The 26,627-nt window shown below is 42.9% G+C and overlaps 1 protein-coding gene across 1 annotated transcript in view; it reads left to right on the top strand.

The window, feature by feature from the left end:
* The window catches only part of PKHD1 (PKHD1 ciliary IPT domain containing fibrocystin/polyductin), a 238,727-nt gene that overhangs the window by 41,732 nt on the left and 170,368 nt on the right, over nucleotides 1–26,627 (top strand). The window contains exons 32-34 of the mRNA XM_071447449.1: nucleotides 116–259; nucleotides 8,208–8,391; nucleotides 14,006–14,156. Coding sequence (XP_071303550.1) covers nucleotides 116–259; nucleotides 8,208–8,391; nucleotides 14,006–14,156 — 479 coding nt within the window. The remainder of the gene's footprint in view (nucleotides 1–115; nucleotides 260–8,207; nucleotides 8,392–14,005; nucleotides 14,157–26,627) is intronic.

Here is a 26,627-nt window from a genome sequence, read left to right as displayed (position 1 = left end):
CTTTCATGACTTTTTGTCATGAAAGCAAAACTTATGAATTAAAAAAAAAAACAACTTTTGTTGAGAGCTAGCTGCCAGACTCTGTCTTAAATCCCATTTTCTGTTCTTTTCTAAGGTGGCTTGAATGGAGGACGAGTTTACCTGCATGGAACTGGGTTTTCTCCAGGAAAGACTTTGGTCACAGTCTGTGGCACCAGCTGTGAGCTCCTGGGCAGCACAACAGTGACTGAGCTGAGCTGCCTTGCCCCACGCCTACCAGGTCAGTTAAAACCCAGAAACTGTCATTGTGATAAAAATATGCCCTAAAATTTTACCCAAAATGGGGAGTCCTGGTGTATCTCATCCCAGGGGAACAAGGAGCAGCCCTGGAGATAGAAGAGGAATTAACATAGCACATACAAAGTTTGGACTTGGTGATCTTGGAGGTCTTTTCCAACCATAATGATTCCATGAATCTGTGATTTCTGTTTTTTGAACTCAGTCTGAGGACAGATGGTGTCAGGATGAGTTTTTGTGTCCGTGGCCATGGATGATGGATTAGATCCAGCATGTGCCTGTGGCCACACTTGCATGACATCAACGTTTCCTCAGAGCAATTATTCCATGGGAAAAGTCCCCATGTAAAACATGAATATGGACTGTAGGGCTGGGTACCCAAGCACCTCTTGGCCATCATGACCGTCTTAATGAATTAAGCTCCCTTAAATGCCTTTTCTTCTGAGGAAACGGTCTCAAGTTGCACCAGGGAAGTTCAGTTTAGATATTAGAAATTTTTTTTTCACATAAAGTGTTTTCAAGCTTTGGAAGACAGTGTCCAAGGAAGTGGTGGAGCCATCACTCCTGAAAATGTTATAAAAACATGTGGATGTGGCACTTGAGGACACGGTTTAGTGGTGAACATAATGTTGGTGAGATGGTGGTTGGACATGATTATCTTAAAAGTCTTTTCCAACTTTAACAATTCTTTGATTCTGTGGCCACACACATTTTGTGTTTTGGTTACATGGTGGGATGGCCTCAGTGTGATAAAGGTGTAGAAGGAAAAAGGTGAATGACTGGACGGGTGAACAAATGACAGACCATGGCTAGTTCATACCTTTAGGAAGCTGGAGATGGGGATTTGACTTCTTGAGAGAAGAATGGGATCATCCATCATGACCACAGCATCTTCCTTAACTGGAGAGAGACATGATGATCTCCATCTGCCTCTTTGAGAGAAATAACCCTGCTTAAATTTTGGAGCTAACTCTTCAAAATGAGCATTTCCTGGGACAAGATACATTCCCTCCTTTTCCTACTGAAGGCTCAGAATTAGGCTTCTCAGATCTGCAAAAGGCAGAATTTAAGCCTTTTAAGTCCCACCTCTGAGCCATGTAGAATTCCCCAAATTCCAAACATGAAGAATTCACCTTGGTGCTTGACTCCTTGCTGGAATCCCCATCCCTGGAGGTGTCCAAGGAATGACTGGATGTGGCATTCAGTGCTCTGGTCTGGGTGGCAAAGTGAGGAGCAGTTAAATCTTGGACTCTGCAATCTTGGAGATCTTTTCCAGCCTAAATGGTGCTGTGATTCAGGAATTCCAACACTCAGAAGCTTAACATTTCAGCCCCTTCATAGCTCTGAAGTTGGAGAGCATCTGGCAATCTGCAGAAATATTTGCTGTTCTGAGGCTGTCCAGAAATCCAGACATCCAGGTGACCAGAGATCCATGACTTCTTATTCTTTGTGGATGTGAAAGAAAGGTGGCAAGTTAGAGTGTCCATCAGGGTAAATTCACAGGGGTTTGTTCAAAGGTCTGTGGAATATCCATGCTCCAAAATAGAAGTTGAATAAATTATTTGCCAAAAACCACCCCAATGTGAAATTTAACATTCTTTTGAGCAAGGGTTGGACAAGAGGCCTCCAGGTGTTCTCTTCAGCCTCACTTTAACCCAAATTCTAAATTTACTCTTGTCATTTTGAACAGTTCCTTTCATAGAATCCCAGAAAGATTTTGGCTGAAGGAACCTTAAAGGTCCTCTAGTTCCAGTGCCATGAGGAATACTAAAAAAGATGGAAAGGAGAAAGGGTTTTAAAACTCAACCAAAAGCACTCAAAAAGAGACACCAAGAGGGCATAAAAAGTTCAATTTTCTTTGTTTTAAACAAGGCCCAGGCACAATCCACAGAACTACTTGTTATTTTAAATAGAAAAAGACACAGTGCTGGAGTGTTGGGAAATAATAAAAAAAAAACCCACAAAACGGGGCACCCTGGTTATTGCAGGGAGAATAGCATACTAAAATTTAATCACATTGATCCAAAGTGTGCTCAGAACTCACTGAATGGTTGGTGGCAGAGGGATCCTGAGAAAAGCAATCCTAGAGGCAGGACCACGATGCTTGTTCCTGTCACTAGATGTCAGCAAGTGAATGCTGATCGCTGGCTGTGTGTCTGGAGAGGAAATGCAAAGGAAGCCTTGCCTCACCCTCTCTCTCCTGCCCCGGGTTTTGCAGCCGTGCCAGTTTCACCAGTCGAGTTGCAAAATATTTGTTAATTAAATATTTACAAATAATTTTTTTTCCTTTTCTTAAAAAAATAAGAATCATTTTGTAGACTGCTCAAATCTTCATTTGTCAGGCTCTTTGTGCTCTCTGAGACACTTGTATTCACCTTGTGCATATCTACATCTGGCATGGGTAAATCTGTATACAGAGCAAGATGCTTTCTAGATACTCTTCCACCTCATGCTTAATATTTAAGGAGTTTTTTCTAAAAATATTTAAGGTTTTAACCCTTCCCCTCACCACATTTAGGGTGGTTTAAGCGCAGTAACTCCAGTGTCACCTCATGGTTTGCATCATGCTGTTTGCCTGGGGAATTTTGCCACTTGGAAAGGTGAAAAAATTCACATCCACTGCTCAGACCTTTCTTGCACTACCTCATCCCCATGGGAGAGGTGGCAAAGAGACTCCAGGAATGGGAAGGAATGGGAAGGGGAGGTCTGTGGTGCTCCAGAGCCCCTCAGTGTTGTGTCCCAGGATATTTGTCTGACTTTTCCCTGCTCTGCTCGCTGAACTGGCTGATGTGAAGAGTTTAAGCTGCATTTCTTCTGTTACTGGGGGCTGTGAAGCAGAACCCCCTCTCTCCTCTGGCACTGTGGGATGTCAGGTGGCAATGGCTGCCCTGGCTCTCAGAGCTGGGTCATGTTGTGTCTGGCTTGCTCGAGATTAGAGATGTCCACGTGGGAATCCCCAAATGGTCCCTGTGGCTCTCTCATGTGATCCACAGGGCAAGGCTCTGCAGGTAGGAAATGTGACTTTTTCCTTCTTTCCCTTTGAGCAGGAAGTTTTCTAAGAGATGAGGGATTGCCAGGCTCAGCAGGATCCATCCATAAGCCTTCCTCATGGGGCTTTCCTTAGGAGCTGGTGCTGAGTGGGGTCGCAGAGAGGTTTTGGTTTGATCACTGGCAAGGGCTGGGAATGTTACTGAGATATTCCCAACCCAGACCACAGGGAATGGGAATGCAGGACCAGACTATTTTATAAAAACTGTTGTCTTTTGCAAGGTGCAGAAAAATCAATTCAGAACAGAGCTAGAATTTGATTTTCACCCTTAAAGCTTAAAAAAATTAACAAAATTAAATAAAATTAACAAAACCTCACTGCCTTCAAGGAAAAACAAAACCAAAAGAAAAATGCCCAAATTAACCCATGAGTCTTTAAAAGTAAAGATATAACTGGCTTGATCACCATGCCTGCAAGGGTTCAAAAGCCACGTAGATGTGGCATTTTGGGACATGATTTAGTGGTGGGTTTGTCAGTGCTGAGGGAATGGTTGGGCTCAATCTTACAAGGCTTTTCCAACCAAAATTATTCTATGATCATGAAAGCTGTCCCCTTCTCTGCTTCTTGCTTTGTTGCTTCTTTGCCACTGCATGAGCGAAAATGCAGTTGTAGATTCTGTTCAGCTCTGGTTAAATTTACAGAACATGTGGGTAATGTTTGTGGGACTGAGTTGTGCTTCTGTGAAAGATGAGAAAACTGTCAGGAAGCTTGAGACAGGTGAGAAAATATCTGATTATTCCTCTAAGGTGATATTAAGGTAAATACCATATATCATTTTTCCAGTTAGCCAGTCCCTGAGATTTTATGTTTTACATTAAGGTGAAGGTAAGGAAGGCACCTTTAAAAGGAGGTGAACTGATAAGAGGATGCATCTGGGTAAAAGCTGAGCCTGATTTTCCTGGTTGCATCAGCATGCTTGGAATAACAGGTCTGACTTCAGGGTTTTGGTGTAACAGTTTTGGGATCTTTGTAGGAGGGTTCTGGATCTGCCATTAACAAGACTCCACTGGTAAAAGTGGATGTTTAGGGAGGAGGATTTAGATTAGAGACTAGAAATGAGACTGGTTTAAAAGGATGTGGTTTGGTGGAGCCATTTAAATGGGGCAAGAGAAGGGAGAGGAATGAGTTTTGGTTCTAACAAGGAGATGCACTGAGCCAGGACAATAGGGACTAGAGCCAGGGAAATTTGGGGATTTGTATGAGCAGATACAGAAGATATGATGAAGAGGGTCTGTTGTGGTGTTGTGGCAAGTGGCACCTCAGGAGAAACCAGGGCCTCTGATGGTTATTGTGGAGATCAAACCAAAGGATCCAAATGGTCCCTTCTACCTTTCAAATCCAGAAATGAAGTTAAGAGGGGGAAATAAAGCATATTAATTACATGGCAGGAATGTTCTGACAGTGAGATCCATCAGGCAGTGGAATAGATGCTTGAAAGCCACCTCTTGGGACTTCTGAAACCTGTCTCATGAAATGAATGTCTCAGGGAGCAATTCTTCACAGGCAAAGGTTGGACTCGATGACCTTAATAGGTCTCTTTCTCCTCTCCCTTTTATTAACTTTTTTTTTTTTATTCTTTGTCTTCCCTGCTAAGCACATGTTGCTGCTCCACAGTCCATTTTGTGAGGGGTGGATAACCAGGGATGTGAGTTTTGGCACTGGGTCTCCTTGGGCAGTTCTTCAGTCAATCCCCAGCTGCCCTTGGAGCCTCCTGTAGGTTTGAGCCTCATCACACGTCCAGCAGTTGTTATTAAACAGTGACCCAGAACAAAGCCCTTGTGCTGAGCATCCCAGGATCCTGGATTAAGCCAGAGTATCCCTCAAAGCCAGGGCTGGGGGTAGTCAGTCCCTAAGCCATCACCACCACACAGAGATTTGGCTGCTGTAGTGTCTGATCTCAAAAGAGAAGCTGTAATGAGCTGAGGGCATTCATCCCAGCAATGGGATTGCAGGTTTTATCTTTATAGGGAGTATAAAGCCTAAAGCAGCTTCATTCTGGGGTTTGAACACTAACCAATTAAGCAGGGGGAAGAATTGTGTCCCAGAACAGGCAGAATATCCTTTTAGGACATGCCAAAAGTGTGTTGAAATCTTTAGTTGATATTTTTTGCTGCTGTTTGGTAGGAGATAATGGCACCAACAATACCAAGGGCTATTTGTGTTTCATGGTTGGAGAAATGGGAAGGGGAAGGCCAAGATTTCCTCCTAAATGAATAAAGACATTAAAACCTCTGAGAGGAGGGAAATAGGAAGATCTTGGAGAGCCCCAAGGAAGGAATGGGAAAAGAACATCACCTCTAAAAGTGATATCTCCATCTGACGGACAGGAGATGTGGGATGGAGAGGGTGAGATTTTCCCCTCCTTCCACCTGAGAGAGAAAAAGCAATTCTAAGTTTGATTCTGGGCTGTACAGATGAAGTAGGGCTTGTTTGGATTTTGCTTCCTCTGATCTCTTTGCAATCTTTGTAGCCATATTCTAAAACTTAGGGTTTATAAATTAATAACTTTGTTTGCCTGGTTTGAGTTAAAAATTATTTCAGCCATTGGTAGGATACAAGGCCAAAATTAATACCTTTATTTGCCTGGTTTTAGTTAAAAATTATTTCAGCCAATGGTAGGATACAAGGCCTCCTGTTCCCACAGGCATGATAACTTTGGGATGAGGGCACTGGAGCACAGCAGAAATGCCCAATTTCCACATTTTGGGGTTGTTTCAGAAGTGCCAGACTGTTCTTGTGCTGAGCTCTCAGGGCTGTGCAGGAAACACCTTCTGGTGACCTACACGAGCCAGGCAAGTTCTTTGACAGCAGCAAAATATCGAGGAAAACAGTCCTGACATTCTGCGAGTAATTTCCAACATTTGGCCCAAAATAGACTTCAAGTGGTTTTCCACATAGAAAAACTCTGCCATATTCTTTTCAAGACTACAAAAGAAAACCAAAGCCTTCCTGTAATGAATTGGTTCCACTCCAGGTTGTTGCAAATGCAAGATCTTTGCAGAATTTAGTCCTCTTGGATGCTATTTATTTGTCAAAACACAGATATTTAGTGCTGCTTAAGATGTCCTTGGAACGTCAGGAAAGACATATGGCTTTTGTTGTAGTCATAGCATACCTGAAGTAGCACTAGACAGAATTTTTGGACAACAAAAGCAAAATCTTGCTGTCATTATTTTAGGCTTCTCTGCCAATTGCTTGTCTTAGATGTAGGTCTTCAAGGCAGGGATTGTGTTTGGCTCTGTTTGGATGCCAAGCAAGAAAATTGCCCGTGGAATTTGGGAAGGAAAGGGATTAAGCAAATATTGCAAAATTTGCGAGCATGTGGGTAACTTTATTTTCTCATTCTAAATCCAGAGGAAAAAAAATACAGAAAAATTGTTAACTCTCTCTCTGAAGTTCAGAGCAGAAGAACTGATAGGTTTTAATATTTCAAAAATACCTGAAACATTAAAGAGTTATAAACTCTTCAGAAATACCCCATAAGAAATAGTAGGCTTTAGCAAAATGTGCTAAATATTTTAATACAGGAAATAGAATACTTTCGTATTTTTACAATTTCAACCCCCATTTTTTAGGATTGCTTAGGAGACAAGACGTGCATTAACAACGACACTTCCCCAGCAAACAAGGCATCTTTTGAAAAAATTGGAACTTACAAAAGCAAATAGAAAAAATCCCTTTCTTGATAAATTCCCATTGATTGGATTTCTGATGCTTAAGGAATACTCTTGGATGCTACAGTGCAGTCTGTTATACTGTCCACAGACCTTTTCAGGAGTTCATTACAACTATTTGGTTAGTTCAGGATTAATGAATATTCTCCAAAAGTCAGGGCTTTGAGGGAAACAGATTTAAATGTCTGTTATGGTTTTAATGCTCAAAGGACTCCTGTCTAAAATTGCTAAACCCAAATATTTCAACTAAATCTGGACTTAAGTTCATAATACTTTCTTTCTAGAATTTTTTGTCTGGACTTAGAATAAGAAAATCTAATTTTTTTTTTTTTCTCACAGAATCACAGTGAATCACTTAGGTTGGGAAAAAACCTCCAGGATCACTGAGTCCAACTGTGACTAATCCCCACCTTGTCACCCAGACCAGAGCACTGGGTGCCACATCCAGACCTTCCTGGACACCTCCCAGGGATGGGGACTCCAAACCTCTCAGGGCATTGCATTCTAGTGCTGAGCAACCCTTTCCATGAAAAAAAAAATAAATCCTTCCAGATGTTCACACCACTTGTTCTTTAAATAAACCTCAAAACAGCTGCTCCCATTCCAATTTTTACCTCATCTATGGAGGCGGACTTGGACCACATCTCAAGTCATACTTAGCAGTAAAGCAAGGTGGGAGATCCCAGTTCCCACCTGTTTTCCAGGAGCCCTCCAAGCTGTGTCAAAGTTTCCTCAAAAACTGTTTCTGGGTTTCAAACTTGTGATAAATGTTGTCTTACCATATATCTCCTTAAAAGTTTTGTGCCACATTACTGAACTGTAAACCATGTTCTAGCTCTCCCAGAAGAAATGTCCATGCTTTTATTCAATCCCTTATGTCATCTACTTCTGGAAAGAGCATTTTGATCCCAAAGACCATCCTGGTGTTCAAGACACAAAGGATGCTCAGGGCACATTTTGCTCACACAAAGCAAATGGGGCTGAAGGAGTTGCATGGAGACCTAATAATCCTCAAAAAGCATGCAGCTAAAGAGAGGCTGGGTGCACATCAGGAGCCAAAGGGTCATGGAATGGTTTGGGTGGGAAAGGACCTTAAAGTTAATAGGCAGGGTCACCTCCTGCAATGACACCTCTCAGCAGTTAAAATGTGCTCAGTGTCAGTGGTGTTTAGGCTGCTTTGGGTTATTTTTCCTTCTCCTGTCTTGCAGCCTCTCTGGCCATTCTCTGTGGTCTGACACATTCTTCTGCCAGCTGCCAAGAGGACAGAGCCACCTTCATTGAGTGTGACATCCGAGTCCTGGTGGGCACCTCCCAGCAGAGAGGATCTGTGTCCTACTTCTACATCTGTGGGCACACCCCTCCCCAGGGAAATTTTGCTGGACTCCTTGCCAGGTTAGTGCCACGTCTCTCCATCAGCCCAGTGGGTCCATCCACAAATTACATCCCCCCATGGCTTTCCACGTTTGCAGAGTTGTTCCAAAGGATGGGCTGAAGGAATAACTTCTTAGTTCTCACATTGATGCCAATAGAGCTGTTTAGCCTTAGACCACTAGAGAGCTCTGCTGGGTAGTGGAATTCATTCCCTGTGCCTATCAAAGCATCTCCAGTCCCCCCTCCTCCCCTCCTGCCTTTTTAAAGTGTTTGAGAGACATCAGAAAATCCATCTCGTAAACAGCCTGCTTTGTTCCTTCTTAGGTTTTAATATTTATCTTCTGATCCAAAGCAACATGTGGTGGATGCCAATGGGAAAAAAGATTAGGCATTATGAAAAGCAGAAGTCTTCTTTTTTCTGTTGTTTTCCTTTTTTTTTTTTTCCTTCTATTTTTTTTCTTCTTTTTTTTCCCCCTCTCTGCCTTTCTCCAAGTATTTTCATGAGGAAAAAGTCAAGGAGTAAATTCAGCAGGGTGTGCAAGGGTGCTTATTCTTTGCAAATCCAAGGCCAAGCTGTCCAGGAGTATAACTTGGAACTGTTGTCTTTGATGGAGCAGTGAGGATTTATTCCTGCTGAGCACTTCTAAGGATAAGTGGGATGTCTGAGTTAAGGAATAAACAGGTGAATGATTAAAGATTTGGTTTGGAAGGGACCTTAAAGGTTTTCTTGTTCCAACCCCATGGGCAGGGACACCTCCCACTATCTCAGGGTGCTCCAAGCCCATCCAACCTGGCCTCGGACACTTCCAGGGATCCAGGGGCAGCCACAGCTTCTCTGGGCACCCTGTGCCAGGGCCTGCCCACCCTCACAGGGTGGAATTTCTACCTAATCTCTAATTATCTCTAAATCTCCCCTCCTTCAATTTGGAGCCACTGCCCCTCGTCCTATCACTCTGTGCCCTTGTGAAAAGTTCCTCTCCAGGCTTCTTGTAACTCCCCTTTAGATACTGGAACAAGCTGAACAAAACTTTCCAGAAGTTAATTAGTAAATAGAGAATTAGAGCAGCATTGTAATACAGTGCCCATGATTTGCTGTACATGGTGAACAAACTTCTGGCTGCTGCATCTTGCCACAGTCCAGATATTTCAGGGAAGTTGCAGAGGTTTGATCCTCATCCTGACCTGGTCCTTGCATCATACCTGGTGTTGATTCACCAGAGAGAGCTCTGGATAACCTGAATTGAGGGGGGAAGAAAACCCTCAACTTGCATTTACTGTACAAAGACAGCAAGACATGAATTCCACAGCTTTTTTAAACTTTTTAAAAAATATAAAAATAGAAGCTTCCAACTAAAATTAATTTTAAAAAAAAAATTTACACAGTTGTGACACCTCTCTGTGGGTCTGTCACTTCTTCCTCACCAGTTTTTTAAATTTGATCTAGCCTGGACTTCTTAAGAAAATTCTTCCCAGTTTTGAGAAAATCAGTGTTTGGGAGAAAGAAATTATTTTCCTGCTGAGGAGACAGAGGGCAGAATTCTGCCCTGATCTGTACAAATGTCCAAAGGCACACTGTGCATTGGTAATATCCTGTAACTTCCCAGGAGATGGGGAGGACAGATCTTTTGAAGAAGACAAAAGTAAGGAGACTTGGAAGGGGGGAAAAATTGTGAAATTCAGCTAATTTAATCAGTTCTACTGCTCCAAGAATGACTTGTTTCAAATCAAGAGACTCCAGGATCCTTGCCTTGTCTGGGTGAGCTTTGCTTTGCTTTTCCTCACATCAGTGTAAGCCCAATCCAGAGAGACATCAAACTTGAGAGGGACAGGACAACCCCGTATGTGTTTCTTTTTTGCTTATTTTTCCCTGAATATCAAAATTGGGCTCAGCTCTTCATTGATAAAAAAATGCATCTTCAATGGCATAATAATAATAATAATAATAATAATAATAATAATAATAATAATAATATCCTATGATTACTTTTTTTCTTTCTTCTTTTCTTGGTTGCCACTGTCACGAGGGCTGCCACTGTGGAGAAAGTCACAAAGTCCTTTTACTGACTGTTTGCTTATGGTTTTCACTGTGGTTTTTAGTCCAATTTCACTGCAAATGCTCCAGAGACTGGGTTTATTATTCCTCCTGGGAATCCTATCAGGGTGAGATTTCTGAATCAAATCAATCAACTTTTTTTACCTACTGTTTTTTCCATTTTTCCCCCTTCTTCAACATCTTTCTTATTGTCTTAACTTTTCACCCTATTGTGCTCATGCTTATCTTTTAGTTGAAAATTAAAATTTGGGCTGATCTTTTTTTCTAGTGAGTTCATTTCTAAATTAAAGGGAAGTTTATTTCTTGCTAAAGGGAAGTAGGGGCAAGTAGTTTTTTTTGTTTTCAAAAAAGGTTCCTGATTTGAGAAATCTTAGAAAAAATAGAAGGAAAAAATTGAAAGGTTTGAATGATACAAATTAACTTATTTCAGTACTTCTGAAAACTGTTTTCCAAATTTCAGTTCAGAAAAATATTTAATTTTAAAGTATTAATGGAATTTGCAGGAAATCTTAGAAAATTTAAATGTTTCCACCAGAAAATAACTATTTTGAGAATTCCTGAAATAATACATATTGATCACTTTAATTAATAATTATAAATATATATATGAATTTTAGTTCTGTGCAAATACTCAAGGTTAAGATATTTGTCCCAGGAGGGGGACAAAACCACTGAAGTAATTTCTGATTTAGTGCACAAGTGCACATTGAATCTCTTCTGTTTTTCTTATTAATTTCATAGAATCACAGAATAGTTTGGGTTTGAAAGGACCCTACATCTCATTCCACCCCCTGCCACAGACAAGGACACCTTCCAGCATCCCAGGCTGCTCCAAGTCCATTCAGCCTGGCCTTGGACAATTCCAGGGTTGGGGCAGCCACATGGATAGTGTTTTTCAATGGTTTAAATAATATTTTCTTTATGTATTCTGTACCACAGCCCATCCTTTATCAGCTCATAATGGCAAAAGCATATTCCTTAAAAGAGTTGTAAGCTTTGCCATTAGCAACACTTGTATCAAGGTAGATTCCTGAATTCCATTTAATAATTCACTCCTTTTCTTGCATTTTCTTTAAACATTGCAATTTGTTAACAGTGTTTCAGAATGTGCTTGCATGAGGACAGAAAGGAACTGGCTCTTACAAGCAAAGCATATTTACTTGCTGCAAAAAAACCCCCGACCCTGTGAAAACCACCCAAAGGTGCTTGTATTGACTTGAATGTTTGGGAAATTGTGTCCATGCCCTGCATGCATCTGACCACCACCCCCTTCTGCCTTTAAAACTGTTGGTTATTTAAAAGATCCATTTTTTCTTGGAGCTTTAAAAAGTACTTTGCAGTCTTGAAAGACAGCCCAGTCCACTGAATTATTGTACAGGACAAGATCAGTTCTCAAAGTGTTGCTATCAAAAGCAAGCACAGCTCCCCAAGGCTGGCTTTTGATACAGCAGAGAGAAAAGTTTATTTAAATATAAAAAATGAAAATTTGGTGTTAAAAGGGTTCAGCAACTTGCAAAGGCTTCTTTTTCTTTTTTTTTTTTTTCTTTTCTTGTAGTTGTTTTTTGTGGGGTTTTTTGTTTGTTTGTTTGGTGGTTTTTTTGGTTAGTTTTTTGTTTTGGTTTGATTTTTTGTGTTTTTGTGGTTTCTAATGTGGGTGATTCCTTTACTACTTTAACCCTGAGAAAGGGCACCTAAACAAACAGCCTCTAAATGCAGGTCAGACCTGGGCTTTGTTTGCAGAGTGAGCTGCTGCATCCAGCAGGGAAGTTTTAAATCTTCAGGCTCATCAAACCACTCTGATCATCACCCTCCCAACAAAGCTCTGAGTCCTGGCTTTCAAAATGGGTCAATTTTGGGAGAGCTTTGGGCAAAGGAGGTGCTTCACTTCCTCTACTCCTCTCTCATGAGACCTCACCTGGAACAGGGTCCGGCTTTGGGGTCCCCAGCACAGGAAGGATTTGGAGGTGTTGGGGTGAGTCCAGAGGAAGCAGGATGATGATGATGATCAGAGGCATGGAGCAGCTCTGCAGTGAGGAAAGGCTGGGAAAACTTGGATTGCTCAGCCTGGAGAAGATGAGGCTGCAGGGAGAACTTAGAACACCTTTCAATGCCTAAAGGGACTCCATGAGATTTGGAGAGGGACTTTGAACAAGGGCCTGGAGCGACAGGGGAAGGGCTTCAGACTGACAGAAGGAAGATTTTTGAGAGTTATTAGGAAGGAATTGTTCCCTGTGAGGGTGGTGGGGCACAGGTTGCCCAGGTTGCCCCTGGATCCCTGGAAGTGTTCAAGGCCAGGTTGGACAGGGTTGGAGCAACCTGGGATAGAGGAAGGTGTCCCTGCCCATGGTAGGGGGATGGAACTGGATGGTCCTGAAGTCCTTCCAGTCCAAACCATTCTGGGGTTCCAATCCCAGAGACACTTTACAAAATCCTGTTATATGGGATTTTCAGGAACCTGAAGGCCTCTTAAAATCCTGTTCCTGCCTAGCTGATCCTCTGTTTTGTTGAGTAAATCACGCTGTGAACTCTGCCCTTTCTTATCTGTTCAGAAAAGCTGTGTAATTTCTGCTTTGCTGGTTGCTGTGTTGGTGTTGCTGTAACTCCCCTCCTTTCTCTTCACCTTCCTACAACTTGCCTGTGTGAATCTGATGGTGGGCTGGGGAGGAGAGGAACAAGTAGCCATGGCCAAGAGTTACAGAATTAGGCTGGAAAAGACCTCTGGGATCATCAAGTCCAACCATTAACCCTGCTCCACACTTTGCTCACCACCAAACCATATGTTGGATCCTAGAGCTCCCAACAATGAAACACTACCAAAATCAGCAACTGTCAGCAGCAAAACCAAGGAAAAAAATGTTTCTCTCCCACCACATTTTCTATTTCTTCTTCCCCCTGTGCAAGGGGAGGCTTTAGAGCAAATGTCTGCTGGTATAACTGGCACATATATCGAATCTCCTTAGTCTGGGCTGTTAAGTAAGTTTAATTAATTTACTAAGTTAATGTTCCAATGTTAGCAACAAAGCATCATTGCAATCAGCTGGGTAGCAGGAATTGGAACCCCTAAATGAGCTCATTTTTTCACAGTTGGAATTAGGGACCAGTTAGCCAGTTGTGTGGTTTTTCCAATTTCTCCCCTTGCCCTAGGGGAGTTGCAAGTTATTCATTCCCCATTGCTAAGTGTGAGTAAGATGGGGAGGGGGGAGACACAAACCAGCCCTACTCCTTGTAGGAGTCCATCTTTGCTCCCAACACTGCTGATTCCCTCCCTGTTGTCTGCACTTATCTGCCTGCCTTGGTCCTAGACTGGCATTTGTTCCTGTTTGTGATGGTTTGGGGAAGGAGAAAAGCATCACTGAGAGATATTTACTGCATGTGTTTTCATCCTGAGTGTGTGCAGATAAAGGGGGGAAAAACAAATAAACAATAAAAGAATGGAAACAAAATTACCGAAATTTGCAAAGTTTGACAAATGGTGGCCAGGAGTTGCCACAAGCTAATGGCTTTCAATGATTAATAAGAGTAAAAATAATTGCATTTCATTAAGATTGATGACACCCCATTTAACCTCCCTTCTCGTTTCAGCCCTAAAGTGGAAAGAGATGAAGTTCTCATCTATAATAGCTCCTGTAACATTACCATGGAAACCGAGGCAGAGATGGAGTGTGAGGGAGCTAATCAGCCAATTACTGCCAAGATTACTGAGATATGGAAAAACTGGGGCCAGAACACTCAGGTATAATCAAATCTTTTTTACAGACTGATTCAAACAGCTTAAAATTAAATTTGTAATATTGTGTACATTTAAAGGGGGGCAAGAAAAAAAACAATTTAGGCTGAGCAGCAGCAATATATAATATTAAATGCTTTCCAACTTTGAATAGCAGTTCTAATGCAGCACAGCTGAATTAATGGTTAACTATGGCTAATCATGTATTTTATGAGACATAAATGAGCTTTACCTTATTTTCTGAGCAATCTATGTATTTTTAACACTCTCTCCTTTTTTTTTTTAATATAAATTAAATTTTCTTATAAAAGTGTTATTTTCTGTTGAGCAGAAATCTTAGCCATGAGGTACAGTTTTAGCTCTCTGGCAGAGACTTAGCATTGAGTGCAGCCTTGGTTATATTTGATTTTTGCTGCTTTTCAGTAGCTGAAGGAAAATGAGACAGTGTTCCCAGTGCTATCTGTGGGTATTGCAAGAAAAGAAGATACATGCCAAGAGTTCATGGCAAAAAGGCTATAATCCTGAAACAGCATAAATTTTAAGACTTGATAGGTAAAAATATCATTGCTAACCTGAAATGTCCTGTTAGAGTCCTCACAGTTTTGCAGAGGGGGTGTTCAACCACCTGAAAGAAGAAATTTAGAGGGGTTGGATATTTGTTGAACACCAATTATCCCTTCTTCATTCTCCTTTCCTAAAGGGGCAGCTCCTGAGATGTAGAGGAGATCTCCTGAATACAGGAATGTGTGAGTGGGGATAGTTACACACCTGACTTAGGAAAAAAAAATCAAATGCTATTTTTAATCTATTAAATAAACTTTTCAAACAATCTTTTAGCACAGTTTAGGAAAATGAAGTTCATTTGCTCAGCATCAATGTTAAGGCTACCACAGTAATTTTCAACTCTATCAGCAAAGAGATTTCCTGTGTTTAAGGACTTTAAATTTACTTTGCCATTCCAAAAAGTAGCTGCATTGTCCTGGCAGAGTAATTTTGGTGCATTTCTAGTGTTGAATTCTGTATTTATTTTAAATATCTGGAGTCTCTGAATACTTGCAAATCTACCTTACATGAATCTTACTATTGGAGTGGAGTATCCGAAATTACAATTTTTTGTTTCTGTTAAGCCTGTCCTTGGTTTGTGAAGGAATGTCAGATGTAGAATGTTTCTTATTAAGGTTCATTTGCTCATCAGCCTTGTTAGTTATAGTTAGTTATGTTAGCTAAGGAGAAATACAGCCCTCAAAAATTGCTGCTTGGTGACTGCAGGAGTGAAGGGAAGTGCCCAGGCAAGCATGAGATCAAATGGTAACTCCTCCTTACATTCCTATTTTCCTTCCCAAATGGGATAAGGGCATCTCTAGAGCCCCAGAGCCTGGGCTGCAGCACAGAGGGATATTCCCCTCTGCTGTGTGTGATCTGGGCTGTGTCACTGCTCCTGAAGGCTCAGTAAAGGCAGGATAACAGCTTGTCTTGTGACTCAGGTGGGAGCAAGAAGAGGAAGAAGCTGTGAGGTTTGCTCCTGCTGTGGTTTTTCTGCTCAGAGTAGGGAAAACCAAGGAAGTCCTAAGTGTCCAGAATGAACAAATTCATTCAGAGCAGGATGAAAACAGCAGCACTTTAGATCTGGGATTTGCTGCTGCTTAATGAACCCAGTGGGCATTCAGAATCATTTTATCCCTCTTCCCAAAACTGGCTTGGGTGAGCAGAGGTGGATGGGTGGGGAGTTCAGATAAATGGCTTCAATTTTGGTCCCTTTCTGGCTGACAGCATCCCGTTAAGATTTACGAGCTGGTGCAGCGCATGCATGCTTCACTGTGGAGGTTTAAATCATGTCATGTGAACTGGCCTTACCTTTCCAGTGGAAAAAATGGTCCCCAGGTTCAGCACTAAGCAGTGAAATGCATTAATAGCACCACGTGCCTTAGGATAATGGTGCTATTAGCAGGCAGCACAACTCTGTGTACAAGTAATGGGGCTGCATCTTTTTATAATAACATCTGGCACTTCTCTTGCATGCTCATGCAAGGATCTCAAAGCATTCTGTAAAAAAGGGGTGTGATGATCCTGTTCTCAGCACAGCTACACTGCTCAATGGTTTGCTTTCTGCTGCCAGCTGAAGGATGCCCGGGCAGGCCAAGAACTCAGCTCAGTTCTTGGGTGCTGTGGGAGGGTTGTTCAGAGCTGATTTGATGGTGATGGTGGAGCAGGATTAGCTCCAGGATGGCATTGGAAGTAAAAATGTAGAAAGGCTGACAGAGGCTTATGGCATGGAATGAATGGGCACTGGCAAGAAGAGAGAACAGCCTTGGCTGAGAGCAGAAAATAATAAATGAATAAAATGTAAAATATTGGTTCTGGGAACTTGAGCCTGAGAGGTACAAATGGTGACATCACCAAACCTACCAGAGTTCAAGCAACATTTGGACAATATTCCTAGGCACAGATTAGGGGTCTGGGCTGTTCTCTGCAGAGCCAGGAGCTAACCTTGATGATGCTTGTGGGTTTCTTGAAACTCAGGATACTCTATGATATGCCCATTATTCTATGACACAGTTTTTAGGGAATTTTTTCATCAGTTGTATTATTTAAACAACTGCATTTTCTGGTAGGTGCTGCAAAATCCATCACTCAGTTTTTGTCCTTTCAACTCTGGTCTCTCAGCTGTTGCTTGCATGAATCATAGAATCCTAAATGTAGGAAAAAAAACCCACCAGAAACATCAGGTGCATGGTTACAGCCAGGGATAGGCTCAAATCTGAATCTAGAGGACTCCTGGAATTTCATGGGGTTTCAAGGTACTACCTGGAGATCTGTGATTTTTACGGCAGACTTCATGAAATTTCAGTTCAATTTGGATTTTTCCCGATGTCTGGTCTGTGTCCTACCACCCCCCCAGAGAATAATTTTTATTATTTTCGTTAGAAACTGATTTAAGCTCTTGCTTCACTTTGTGTTTGAAGTATTTTGCCCTGTATGATTTAATTAGGTCACAAGAAATAAGCAGCAGGCCTCTGCCCCACTGTTGCATTCAGCATCATTAGTGTTTGTAACTTGCTCTGTTATTATCGAAGAAGAGTTGCACAATTATTTTTATTTCAGTATATAATGCAATTTAGCCTACTGAAAAGAGAGGGAGGGCAAAAAAAAAAAAAACCCAGCACTGATTGTATATCCCACAGGACTTAATTAGTTCACAGCTTCAAGAATGCACTGGATAATGGGAAGACATGAATTAAATAATAAAAGGGAAAAGAAAAGTTCTAATGCTCACTCAGTACCTGTCCACCTCCACCTTGGCTGCATAATGAGACGTCAGCTCTGGTGACACTGATGAGATGTGCAAAATACCCCAAAAACACAAGGAGAGGATGCTCATGGGAGGGTTTGACCAGGCTGGGATAGCTCTGAACCCATTATGCTTAGTGAGCCTTCCCATTATTATTCCAGATCGCTGGACCAGACCTAATCATGATGCAAACATGCTGCTGGAGCAGCTCTTCCCTGCTTCCACTCCCCCTCCTCTGCTGGCCCACATGGCTGATGGAATATTTGGCAAAGGGCCGATACCACGTATTAAGTCAGCCCTAGGGAAGCTGAGCTGGTATCCCAGTGAATTCCCTGCAACCCAACCCTCAAGGGGTCATGTTGAGGGATAGGGGGTTAATAGAAAATAACTTGCCAGATAAAAATGCCATCGTGGATTATGGCTCTGCCTGGGTGTGCTGAGCTGCCTTGGGTTTGTTTTTTAACAGGTCTTGAGATTTAAGGGGTGGCTGAGAGTATCGAGGATCTGTGAATTCTTAGCTTGGTGACTGATACAGGGATAACTGTTTTGTTCACTTCTCATGAAAGAAAAAAATATAAAGCCCCACAATGGCTGTGTCTGAGATATGTACAGCCACCTCAAAAATCCTTTCTGTTCAACTTCCACTTAATATAATCAGGACTAGATCTTCAAATCCCTTGGACTCCTCTGAAGATCTTAGAAACATTCCTCTCCTTCTTTTTTTAGCCTTTTTTTCCCTACTTACCATCCCTCTTGATGCCGAAGTATTTGGAGGTGAGGGAAGCAGTGGAATGGTTTCAGCTGGTGGAGATATTTGGTGATTTACAAAGGTGGCAAAACCTAGGCAGCTTTCAGGGGGCATGGAAGGGTCTCTGGCAGCCCAGGGCACTCTGGGCATAAAGGATTGTTACTCACAGCAGGACTGATACAAGGTCATAGATTGGTTTGGGTTGGAAGGGACATTAAAGATCATCTCGTTCCAATCCTCTGAACAACTCTTGAGCATGTTCTCCATCTGTGAGGGTCACAAGTTATGGGAAGTGGCTCTTTTCTTTTCCTCTCATTTTCGAGCTGTCCTCATGTTGTGTGGATATTTGATGGGTAAATTTTTGGGGGTTGAAGGGCTCATACTTGGCAGTCCATGAGGAAAACCACCACAGCAGGCTGAGGGTGGTTAGGCAGGGCAGGGATCTTAGAAGTCACAGAAGGGTTTGGGTTGCAATGGATCTTAAAAACATCATCTGGTCCCAATCCCCCTGCCATGGACTGAGACTCCTTCCTCTAAACCAGATTGCTCCAAGCCCCATCCAGCCTGGCCTTGAACACTGCCAGGAATGGGGAAGGAACAGAGCAGATTCCAGTTTGATATGGAACTTGTTCGGAGTGGGATAATAAAACAGCTGTTCTGATTAATTCTCTTCTCCCCTTGAAGAAGAACTGTGGTGCAATAGATATTTATTTCCTGTTTATCCATTTAGAGAGTACAAACCCAGAACACTTTATCTGGCCATGGGGATCACAACTTGCTGAGGTTTGGAAATAGTTTCATTGGATTTATTAGCAAGTATCCTGATAGAACCTGACTTTATGCTGTCTTGGGCCGTGAGTAGAGTTCCTGGGTCCTTTGCAACCAGCCAAAAATAGCCATGTCACACAGGATGGGATATCAGAAGTAGGACTGGCTGAAACTCTTCTACAGTATTTTGTGTGTATTTTCATAAATATCCACTTTTAATAGCCCAGCAAGCTGACCCTTGCATCTCCAAATTCCCTGTTTTCTTAACTTGATATCTTGGTCACAGTGTTATTTTCAGAAGGAGGTGAGGAGGGCAATAAAACCCACCAGACCCTCACAGAAATGAAGTGGAACAGTCCATAAAAACAAAACAAACCAAAACAAAAAAACTAATAAAAATCAAACCACAAAACCAGTCTTGGGGTGTGGAGGCTGCTGGAGCAGAGAGGTACCATCTGCAAGGTTGTTAAGTTGTAGAGAACCAAGATGGGCTCCCCAGTAACCACAGGCAATGTGAAGAGATAAATGGTTGACCCGAGCCCGTGTCAGGCAAGGATTGATGCCACTATCAGCCCCAGTGCCTTTGCAATGATTTTTTAAAAAATCTCTGATAGAGTGTGTTATCTAGTTACTGGCATGAGGGCAATGGCCTGGAGGCAGCAGGGAGGAGGGGGGGAGGAAGAAGGAAAGGAGGAGAGAGAGAGAAAGGAAAAAAAAAGGTCATTCCAGGAGGACAATCTCTGTTGGACTAAATGAGAAAATAAGGGCCTTGCTCTGGAAGGGAAATAAATAAATAAATAAATATTAGGAAAAAGGGGATCATAGGAAAGGATAAGCAAAATTGCTTCTCTTCTCTGTTTTCCTTTTTTTTTTTTTTTTTTAATTCTTTCTTTGTTTCTTTCTTTTTTTTTTTTTTACCCTTCCTTTTAATGGGTTCAGCCTTGGGCTGCAATGGGAAATTTAGGACTTGGGCTTGTGGTGTGGTTTTATTTTCCTTTAACTTTTTGCTTCCTGATTTGAAGTTTAACTGTTTCCTTTCCTGCTGTCAGATGAAAAATGAACTTTCTTTTTTTTTCTCCCACACTGTGAAAAGCCTCTTCTTTTTATTTTCAGTCCCTCCATCTTTCTAATGTCTCTGAGGAGATTACTTCTGAATTGTAAGTGGCTTTCAGGGAGCACTCTTCTCCCCACCACTCATAGAGCTGCACTGAGAGATGCATTGGAATATCCAGGATATCCTAGGATGGAATGCCATAGCCCTCAGGATGGGATGCCAGTCCCTGTAATCCAAAGCACCTCAAAGCTTTTCCATATGCATTTAAACAAACCTGTGTGAAATCAGAACTGAAGACTGCATAGTTTAATGGGAGCTGTTTTCCTTTCCCCGCTTCCATTTATCCCGGCTCCCAAGCTTTAAGAGAAACAGATTTGGGGTGAAAAGCACCATTTTGGAAGTGCTGCTCCAGGGAACAGAAAGCAAATCTTTCCCTTCTTGTACAAAAGGAAGGCTCCAATACGGGTCAAGAGGGTGTGGGGAAGCTCCTGGGTGTCTGTGGGCTTTTGTCCTCTCCTCTTGCTCCCAGGTGCTTGCACAGAGTGTTGCTGCCACTTTTCTGTTTAATTATGAGAAAAAACTCTAATTGACTCCTTCAGCAATTCAGGTTTTTGGAGGGGGAAAGATTGTCTGTGTTTGGAACCATGGCTTGGTCTTGGGTTTGGTCTCTCAGAATGGTTTGGGTTGGAAAGGTTCTTAAAGATGTAGATCCTTCCACCAGACTGGGAGTCTCAGAGCCCTGTTCCACCTGGCTTTGTCTCCTTGGGGGAAGGAGGTGGCAATTTTGGATGCCTGGGACTGTGTTGAGGCATCCAGCCTTGGGCTCTGGGTGAAACTGGAGGAAGCCTCGTGCCTTCTCCAGCTGCCCATCCTGAATTTAATGGGAAAAGGGCTGAGCAACCTAGAAACACACCTAGCCCGGGCTTGTTCCACACTGGAGCATGGCTTAACAGACCTGATGGTGTTGTGTTGTAGTTGAGACAGAGACAACACAAAGCAACACACTCCACTTTCAGAAGGTTTCAAACTGATTTTATTATAGCATGCATGCTTTTTATACATTCTTACAAAACTCAATATGTTTTCACTTTACTCATTGATCATGAAAGACAAAGTGCTCATTGGAACAGGCAATTGCAGGTTTCTCTTATTTATCCTTCTTTCCTTCTTGGTTTCTATGTCAACGCCCTTGGTAGAAAATTTTCAGGGGTAAACATGGATCCTCTTATCAAACTTCCCTCTGGCTCACAGAAGTCACTGTAAAACCTCTTCCACAGTCTTGTCCTTGTTGTGGTGTGATGTGGGATAAAGATGTGGCCTTTCAGCCCCTTGTGTCACTAACAGAGGACTCTGTCACCCTCTGACTGTGTCCTCTCCCAGTCCCACCCAGAGCAGCACTGTGGGCTGGATGCCCCACGAGGTGTTTCCTGTGTACCAGAGGCATTGACTGACCTACGACCCCTTCCCAAATATTTCTGGGGTCTGGCTCAGCACCCAGCAAGGATTGGGCATGTGGGGGACCCTCTCCTGAAATTTGGGAGATTTCAGTGGCATAGTCTTGGCCAGAGTGGGATCATTGAAGGGATTCTTGATGGGGTTGGGACATGGATATAGTTTTAAAGTTCTGAGTCTGGTGCCTGCCCTGTCCTCTGCCCATGAGGGCCAGATCAGGTGTCCCACCCCATCCACAAGAAGTGAGGGGAAATCTTGGATAAAGTGTGTGAGAGTAGAACACAGTTTCTAAAAGTTTATGATTTACTTATTAAAAAAAATAAAAATCAGTCCTGAGAATAACAAAAGCCTGAAAATTAGGTCTTGTAGCAAACCGCTGGTAGTGATGGAGACTCAATCATCTTGCATCAAGATTCCTTCTGTGCACAGAGTTTAGAGTGAGGAATAGAGAAAGGACAAATAGTATTCGTTGCTCTGGGATTTTTTAAAGTTTGCTTTTTCCTGGTTTTGTTACTCTTGGTGCTATCACAACATTTAGCATAGACTAAAAATATGTACAGCTAGAGGAAAAACCAAATTTAAAGTAGGGAGATTTCAGTTCAGAGAGTGTTTATTAATAACTTTAAAAAAAAATTTGCTGTAGCAGGAGGGAAAACCAGAGCTCTTTGCCATGATGAATCTACTCGAGGCTTCCCCCTGTCTCTAAGGAAAGGGTTAATTTGCTGTGGTTGCCAGTAAAAGCAAGCTGTTTTCGTGATGAGCCTGTAATAGCCGGGTGATAGACTGGCTTAACAACTGCTCACTAAATGCTGGGTACCACCCCCTGATTGGCAGCTCCCTAAGTGGAAGCCCCTCGTGTCCAATCTGTCCTCGTGAATTGATGCAGAGCAAAGGATTTCATTAAGGGATTGCGAGGGCACCTCCTAAAAATCAGCAAATAATTACACTGGGGAGGAGAGGAGGGGACTGAGAGCTCTGTGGTCCCCGTGAAGAAAAGCAGACTGCCAGGGCAGGGAAGCATCAGGTGAAGTGAGTGCTATAAACACTTATGCTGGGTCTTCTCAGTAAAGCTCAGTTTAGCCCCTGTCTATGACTTAAACAAAATATTCCCGGTCAGCTCCCTGGGTGGTGGAGGGCTGGGAGCTGTTAGCTCATATTCAGTTAAATTTCAAATGTCAGAGCTTGTTAGTGGTGATTTTAGCCAAAGACAGTTTGTGAGGAGCTGGGTAAATTTGAACTTCCTCGAATAAAATTGAAGAAAGAGATTGCTGTTTTGCTTATTGATTTATTTTCCTGCTTTCACACATCTTCTCTGGGTCTGGGATTCTGATCAAGGGTCAGGCTCAGCTTCACCCACTCAGGGGTCACAGTGCTCACTTTTTCACACACACTCTCTTGCTCTTTCATTCTCAAATTCATCTTTATTAGCAGTTTTTCCTCCTTTCTTCATATGTGTTTGGTGAGTAGAAGATGCAATTTTTGCTTTCAGTTTTGAGGGGACCTTTTCCCTGAGCTCACCAGTAAACCCAGGAGGGCAGGCACAGGAAGGCAGCACAGATAATTCTGTGGTAAGATATTTGTGTAAGATATTTGGGAGAAATCCTTCCCTGTGAGGGTGAGGAGACCCTGGCACAGGTACTTAGAGAAGCTTTGGCTACTCCATCCCTTGTTGTCTGCTGTTGAAGTGTTCAACAGCAGATTGAATGGGGCTTGAAGCAACCTGGTCCAGTCAAAGGTGTCCTTTCCTCTGGCAGAGAGTTAGATCTAAATGGTCTTTAAGGCCCTTTCTTGCCCAAACCAGTCTGTGATTGCATGATTCTCTGAAATGAATTGGCTCAGAAGAAGTTGGGCAGTCAGTGTTGTTCTGCAGTGACTTTTTGGGAGCCCAAATGGGGTGAGTCAGGGAATGGAGCCACTGAGCTAAAAATGTGGCTTCAAAGCTGAGATGGCCCAGACAGTGTTGCAGAAATTGAGTTTTTTCCATGCTGAGAGGACTGCAGATGCTGGTCACTGGCATGGCCCCAAGCCAGTGCTCAATTTCAGGTCTGGAGCAGGGAGTTTCTGGATTGTCAGGTACATGAAGGATTTGAGTACAGATATCATGGGTAACAATTCTGGGTGGGTTTCTCCAGGTGGTGATAGCTGGCATTTCCACTTTTACCTAAATCCTCTTTTGTGTGTGTGCACTGGGATGGTATCCAACTCTCTCCAAAACTAAATTCACCCTTGGAATATTACTCAGCACACATCTGCATCCTTTAGCTTTTGTATGAATTCAAATACTGGGGTAAGGATGAGCCAGCAGGGACCCTTGGGTAGAAGGACCCTGGGTTTCATATCCTGCCAAATGATTTACAGGCAGACAAGTGTGGGAGGCAGAGAGTGAAGGCCATGGAGTGTATTATTGCAGGGGATCTGTATTCCCAACAAAGATGAGCTGTTACAGCCCTGTTACAGACAGAGGGATGTTTTTACAGCTCAAACAGCAGCAGTTTGTGCTTTCAACTCAAAGGCTCCTCAGTTCAGAGGGCAGTGTGTTGGTGGGGAGGTTCTCTCTCACGATAGGCTCTCATCTTGTCTGATTTGAATGAAGTTTGGGCTAAAATCTCCTGCAATGACAAGAACAGTTACTGTCCCATGACGTGTGTGATGCTCTCTTCAGTGGAGGAGTTCTCATTCAGGCCAAGTGGTTCAAAGTGCACTGAATTAACTTCAGCTGCCTTCTGGCTCCTTTTGTGGGGCTGTCTGCACCCCTGAAATTGTCTTTTGTGAGCTCAAACTACTGAAAAAAAATTAAAATTAAATAGAAGGAAGTGCTGTTCCATCAAGAATCAGTTCTAATTTTAGCTACATAAAATAAATGTATTAAAGTGTACATATCTGCTGCAGACATGTTCTCGTTTCAAAGGCGTCTTGTGGTGGGAGTGTTCTCCCCTCTTCGTGCAGCTCCTTGTGCAGGAGGGTGGGAGGCTTTATCTGGATTTATCAGAGTCAAAGAGACACCCCTGGATGCAGGAAAATGGCATGGATGTTCCCAGTGTTCTAAATGCCACTCAGTCCTCAGAACCCCATTAGGAACTGGCAAATTCAGCTTGGAGTGCCAGGACAAAGGTGGCCTTTGCTGGGGTGTGACATTGTCCTTGCCACCATAACATGGTGATACCCTGCTGCTTCTGTGACCTTTTCTGTACCAGTCCCATCTTCACCTTTTTACCTTTGTGGCAGCTAAGTGTTTTTGATGATGACAATAAAGATACCACGAAGCACTTTTATTCTTGGTTGCCCCATCTGGGCTGCGCGTTTGATCCGAAGGGCCGGCGTTCCAGTCAGATTGCACTATCAGATGGAGCTGGCTCTATTTCCTGCATTATTCTTCCTGGCTGTACCACATTATGCAATTATGTTTGCATTTAAACCTGAGCACTTACCTGTAATGATGCTGTGGCTCAGTACACGATACATTAGAGCAGCAGATAATGCACACAGATAGGCTGAGGGCAGCATGTTGTTGATGTGCTAAAGCTAAACAGGACACTGAGTTTGAAAGAGGGCTCTGAAAGCTCGCAGCCTGGGGAGGAGCTGCTCCAAAAGCTCACATTGCTGAAATAACAGCTGTGCATGGTGAGATCCTCTACCTGAGGGGCAGGTGTGGGATTGTTTCCATTGCAGGAGTCAGACACCAGCACTGTTGGTTGTCACTATAGGACACGAAACAACACGGCGCGCACACACCGCTGCTCTCAAGGGGAAGAAAAGGGAAGTTTATTTTCTGACTCTAACATTAATAGTTCTTTTAAAAGTGACAGTGGATTGGAGGGTGAAAGTGCCACCTCTCCAATGATACTGGACAAACTAACAGTTTATAAAATTTCTCTTCTTTTATAAAAGAATGCAAAACAATAAGTTATTTACAGAAAGTGTGTGAGAAAGTTTGCTACAGGAATGTAAACATCAGAAAACTTAGAAAATCTTAAAAAATCAGGGCGACAGTTGGTCACTGCCACAACTTCTGCAGGAGCAGGAAAGTCTTGGTGGCTGCTGGGAGTCCCAAAGCCTTCATCCCTGTAGCACAATTTGAGATGAAATGATTCTTTCAAGATTTAAAGGAAGCTTAGAGGAAGGCTGGAGATGAACTTTTCACAAGGGCATGGAGTAATAGGACAAGGGGTAATTGCCTTAAGCTGAAAGGTTTTTTAGATAAGTAATTGTGAAAAAAATTATTTGCTAAAGGGTGGGGAGGCCCTGGCACAGGTTTCCCAGAGTATCTGTTTCTGCTCAATCCCTGGCAGTGTCCAAGGCCAAGCTGGACAGGGCTTGGAGCAACCTGGGATGGTGGAAGGTGTCCCTGCCCATGGCAAGGGGTGGAACAGGATGAGCTTTAAGGAACTTTCCAACTCAAACCTTTCCAATTTTATGATGAACCTTTGGGAAGTAACTGTGCCTCTGCTGCTGGCCAAGCCCTTTGCACCTCATTACACCTGCAGTCATCCCTGAGATGCAGTGATAATTATGAATGCTGCTGCTCTGCCTCGGATCCTACCCTGGGTAGATGGTCATGCCCAGTAATAATCGATGGCCCTGACTCTTGTGCTGAGGAGATGTGGATGCAATTGAGGCAGAATCAACGTTTGTCCTTGGATTGTGGGGTTTTGCTGTCCGGTTGCTGTATTTTATGAATAGAACAGACCAAGCTGTAGCCTAAACACAGTTTGCCCTCTTCCAAGCACTTTGGAAGCCTTTTTTTCAGTCTTTGCCTGGTAAATCACTCTGGACCCCCTGTAAGCAAACCAATGGAGATGGTTTGTGTATAAACTCACCTATATTCCCAATGCTTCCATGGGAGGTGAGGGAAACTCCAAGGCTGGGTCCCACACCAGTGCTCTGACCTTCACAGCTGACTTGGGACTCTTGCAAGGGGTTCCAAAACACAAGAACTTCCACCTCAAACTGAGGAAGAACTTCTTTACACTGAGGGTATCAGAACACTGGAACAGCTGCTCAGGGAGGGTGTGGAGTTCCCTCTCTGTAGATATCCCAAACCCACCTGGATGAATTCCTGTGTCACCTGCTCTGGGTGACCCTGCCTTGGCAAGGGGTAGGACTGGATGATCTCCAGAGGTGCCTTCCATCCCAAACATCTCTGTTATTCTGTTTATCTTCCTGCCT

This window comes from Agelaius tricolor, unplaced genomic scaffold (genome assembly GCF_023055355.1).
Source record: "Agelaius tricolor isolate 1412-34295 unplaced genomic scaffold, bAgeTri1.0.p SCAF_1, whole genome shotgun sequence".
Lineage (NCBI taxonomy): Eukaryota > Metazoa > Chordata > Aves > Passeriformes > Icteridae > Agelaius > Agelaius tricolor.
Note: the sequence above shows the minus strand (reverse complement) of the source record. Positions and strands in the feature narration are given on the sequence as shown.